Source organism: Solanum lycopersicum, chromosome 4 (genome assembly GCF_036512215.1).
Source record: "Solanum lycopersicum chromosome 4, SLM_r2.1".
NCBI lineage: Eukaryota > Viridiplantae > Streptophyta > Magnoliopsida > Solanales > Solanaceae > Solanum > Solanum lycopersicum.
Window position 1 is genome coordinate 63,782,885 of NC_090803.1, and position 5,070 is coordinate 63,787,954.

At 34.3% G+C, this 5,070-nt stretch overlaps 1 protein-coding gene across 1 annotated transcript; it reads left to right on the top strand.

Annotated features, from left to right (window-relative positions):
- LOC101243987 (E3 ubiquitin-protein ligase RSL1-like) lies at nucleotides 1-2,833 on the top strand. The gene is made up of 2 exons (XM_004237995.5): nucleotides 1-467; nucleotides 1,815-2,833. The coding sequence occupies exons 1-2, from the start codon at nucleotides 206-208 to the stop codon at nucleotides 2,624-2,626; spliced, it is 1,074 nt and encodes a 357-aa protein (XP_004238043.2). The 5' UTR covers nucleotides 1-205; the 3' UTR covers nucleotides 2,627-2,833.
- The last annotated feature ends 2,237 nt before the right edge of the window (nucleotides 2,834-5,070 follow it).

Genomic DNA, 5,070 nt, shown 5'->3' on the forward strand with positions numbered 1-5,070 from the left:
ATAATTGGTCCTTTTCTTAAACTATTTTTTTAATTTATGGAAATTATTTTATTAAAATTAATAAGTAAAATTCAGTTTCCCCTACTCAACCGTGACTCTTGTACTGTGAGAGTAAAATTGCAGAGCATCACCACCACTACAATCGGAGTTCCATTCATCATATTCCTCAACAAATTTTACTTTCACCAAAACTCTTTATTTTTTGATGGATTTTCCGGATAACCGATTCTCCGGCCTAATTCCGGCGACGTTTAGTGCCGTTGTTAACTCGTCATGTCCACTTTTAGGCTTCATCGGTCGACTTTCTCCGGTTACCGGTGCAGCATCTGCCGCCGCGATTATAATCGTGACCGTCGCTCTACCGGGGCTCCTTTACTTGAAAAATAACAAAAATAAAATTCCTGATGAACGGCATAATAACCGTGGCGAGTCGACGCACGCTCCGACGTTTGACCCTCTTCTGAATGGTACAATAATATATGCTTTTATTGAAATAAATTTCTTTAATTTTGGTTGTGATGTTCTGGGTTTTGTCCAAAAGTTGTGTTTCTCTTATGATCAACATGTGCGTTCACACCAGGGTTCAGGATGTAGAATTTGACATTGTTATTTTACCGATCCTAAAGAAGAAGGATCACATTTTCACATTATTTATTGATCCTATTGTTTGATGTTATAAGAAAAATTAGTTTGTTTTTTCTTTTCCACAAATTTGTTCGTGTTGAAGTTGAATAGTTTTCCTTGTTTAAATGTTAACTTCAGTTTTTTAGTTGTTGTATCTATGTATTGAAACTGTTAGTTGAAGTTCTGCACTTTTACCTCGAAATACTTAGCTCCTGTTTGATCATAGATTTCGAAGTTGAAACTTTGAGTTTTTGAAGTTGCGATTTTTTTAACTTTGATGTTGTTTTTGGATTTTTTTTGAAGTTGTGTGTGTGGAATTCCCAAAACTGGAACTTGAATATTTTTCGATCCAAAATCTATGGTCAGACTTTAGCTTAGTAGGAGCTCCTACTTCTCACACTGTGAAAATGAGCTATCTCAAGGAGTAAGGACAGTGGTTCTTAGGATATGACCGGATTCTGTGGGACTCTCATTGCACTCTATCCGAGTGAATTTCACATCTCAACTGTTTTGTGTTATAATTATGAGGAGGAGGGTGATGTGTCGTCTCTTCTTGTTGATGTAAGGTTATTTACTACGAATTGCAGATTGACTTAGAGAAACCTGATCAAGTTTCCAACTTAATCTATTATAAGTCACCCTTAGAACTTCTGTACCTTTTTTTATGAGCTTGAACTGTTTTTTTCCTCATTAGGTGATTGGTTATGTTGATTATAGGTCTTGATCTTCTACATTGATAGGTCAATGATGTTAAGTTTCCAAGATGATCACTTTGTATTCATTGTTTTCTCTCTGTCAAAAAAAAATTGATTGTTTTCTGCTTTGAGTCAATCTCATGCGGTGTGATTAAAACAATTCTTTGGAAGAGGGAAATCAAGAAATGATGGGGTATATTGTTATTGCTTAAAAGCAACAGACCATTTAAAGAAGTTGAAGCTAGATTATTATGTACAACATTACATTATGGATATGAAAGTCTGTAGACTCATTTCACACAGGGCTCGATTAAATTCATTATAGCTCCTCCCCAGGCCATTCTTGAAATTTTACTTCAGTAAGTAATGCTCAAATATATTTATTATATCCTTGACGTCCTTAACCTATTGGCTGTTTGAAATGAAAATTTAGTTTTGTTCGCATACCAAGTATTTCTTCTGTAATCCACAATTGTACTTGTAATCATGTTGCAGAATTTGTTGAAGGACGTATAAGTGAGATAGATGTCTATTTTGATGCTGAATATGCAGAAGAGTTACAAATTCATGAAGCTTTAGTAGCCTCACTTTACACTGGTCAAAGCAGTAATCATGCATCTGTATCTGCTCAAGGACTTTTGTCTGAAACAGAGATGTTGAATCTTGAAAAAGAAGGTGAAGATCAACTTAACAACTTCTGTGAGATTTGCTTGGATGACAAAGAAGGATGGGAGATGTTTAAAAATGACACTTGTTCTCATTCCTTCTGTTACGAGTGCACTGGCAAGCATATTATGGCAAGGATATCAGAGAAAGCAAAAGTAATTGGTTGCCCTGCAGTAAGTTGTGGTGCTGCTTTTGATGTTAATGCTTGTAGGTTCTTGATTCCTGAAGAGGCACGGATCCAGTGGGATGAATCGGTATGTCAGTCAATGATTCTCGACTCTCAAAAACTTTACTGCCCTTTCCGTGATTGCTCAGCCTTGTTGGTAAATGATTCTGGGGCAACAATAGAAAGGAACAGATGCCCTTTGTGCAAGAGATCATTCTGTGCAGTATGTCGAGTTCCATGGCATTCAGAATTTACATGCAAAGAATTCCAGAAACTGAATGCCAAAAAGGGGGGCAAGGGGGAAGAAATGGTGAAGATACTTGCCAAGAAGAAAAACTGGCAGAAATGTCCTAATTGTAAAGTATATGTTGAGAAGACAGAGGGATGCATTCACATGACTTGCCGGTGTGAACATGAGTTCTGCTACAGATGTGGTGCAAAATGGACTCTTTCTCATCATTGCCGTAAAAAATGATGTTATGTTTAAAGCTCCATAAGATTTCTCCGGGAAGTGATAATATTGATTATACTTCCTCTAGGGTCAGTTTAGCTAATAGCAATATTTAGGTTGTTGAATCTTTTGGAAGGAAACAGTACATAACAATCTATCTTTTGTCCATGATAACTGGTAAGTACTAACTAGCAGTGTTGAGTAATATAATAGCTTTTGCTTTATGTACAATTTTCTGAAGAAAAAATCATGCATGTAAGACTTCTTACCATGGATAACAGAGGACATAGTAAGTTTTCTTTTCTTCAAACTGTTAACGAAAATGTATACTTGAGCTCAATGGTACTAGTGTTTACGAGATACAGGAAAATTGCAATAGTACTAGTGTTTTTAGATTTGCTCTTTCTATTGATTTGTTTGAATTGACCCCGTATGGGCCTAACCCAAGTGATTTGCACTCTTAGATGTTGTTTTACTTGGGAACAGTCCACTAAGAAAGCTCATCTTTCAACTCCAGATTAGTCCTCAATGAGTTGTTCACTGGAATGTCGTGATGTCAACTAATATTCCTCTGTTGCGATTAAGGTATTCTTATCTTCGGCCCCGCGAGTTCTGGCCTTTTCCCGATGACGATTATTCTAGCCACTTGAGAAACTAATTGAGAGCCTATCTAACTTGAGTTATGAGATTAAGAATGGTTTCTTTTCATTGAGCCCAATATATATTTATACAGGTGACAAATTCAAAACCTTGGTCTCTACACAACAAAGTGATTGATACGAAGGTTAGAATTTAAGGGTTCGTTTGGACATGATCTCATATTGATTTGAGATGAAGTTAATTTAAATTGAAGTTACATTTGGATATAATTTAGATTTCTTAAGTTGTATTTATATTTTTCCTCTTGTAAACATGATAATCTGTGAAAACTATCAAAATTTTCACAGGTCTTATACAATTTTAAGATATTTTAATATCTTGTTTATGAACTATGTCTTGCTCATTTGATAAGATTTATACAAACTGGGGAGTTCAGTAGTTTTCACAAATTGTGGGATATCATATTTTATGAGGGAAAAAAGAGTACAATTTCAAGAATTTGCCAATTACAAATCTTCTATTTAAAAAAATTATCCTAGGCAAAGGTAAATTATGTTTTTCTTAAAAACACACACACACATATATATATATACACACACGTATGTATGTATATATATATGACTCAAATGAAGGAGTATTTGTAAGCTTCGTGTATCGAACGACGCTTTATATTGGTACTTGAATCTCATTAATTCGAAAAAACTTTTTTTAAAAAAAGAGAGTAGTTTCCGTTTCGAATCAACAATTTCGCAGAGTAGCTAGTCACTTCTTTTGAAGCTATGTTGTAAAGGAACCTTTTTTTTTTCTGCTTCGCAAGTGTGGTTCATTTGTTTATATCGTGTTATATACCATAGGGACTACATAATTCATAAAAAAAAAAGGGTAATTAAATAACAATAGTAACAAACATATCACTGTAATTTTATTAGTATAGTTTAATTAAAATGATATATACGTATATAGCCTTATCTCTATATCTTGTAAAAGTAGAGACGGATTAATTCTGATAGACTCCAATTTATCGAGTGAAGCATCTCAAAATCAATAAGAACATACAGAAAATAAATGAAACTAAACAGTAAACACAAATAGAAACAAAAAGAACCTCATATAGTAGTAACGTTGAAGAATACAAGTGCGAGAGTTGCAAATAATAATATTGCTAAGGATTTAAAAACAATGTTCCATTACCCCCTAATTTTTTACCCTTATTCTTGATCTACATGATATCCTTCTAATTAGGCTCATATCCTCGGTAAGCTATAGGTATATCATACCTTGTCTAATTACCTCTTCCAAATACGGTCTTTGTTTTACCTCTAGCTCTTCCTCTCCTAAAACTCACCCATGGCCAACCTCTCACATCTCCTCAAAATGGCATCTATGCATCTCCTCCACATGTTTGAACTATCTCAAACTGACCTCCTTCATTTTGTCCCGAAACCACGTCTTGTCCCTTACATCTTGTTTCTAGTCCTCCTAATATACGTACTCATCAATCTCAACATCTTTATCTCCATTATTTTTACCTTTTAAACGTGTGATTTTCCAAATGGAGAGAAATGCATTTTAAGAATGACCTAGACGTTCTAAATGATTGAGGTAATTATGAACCCCTAATACTAGTAAGGTTTTTGTTAAATATTCTCAGCATCATGTATAATTAAATGGACTAAACAAACCATGTGTCAAGTTGACGGACAAAATGTAACAATTCGAACTATAGTGTTATACTACATTTTAATTCAACGGTTTACTAACTTATACGCCAATCAAAACGGAGCTAGGTGAAGAATTGTGAGTTCGAACGAATTCAATAGCATTTTTATAAACCTTATATTTGTACTAAAAAATTAGTTATACACCAA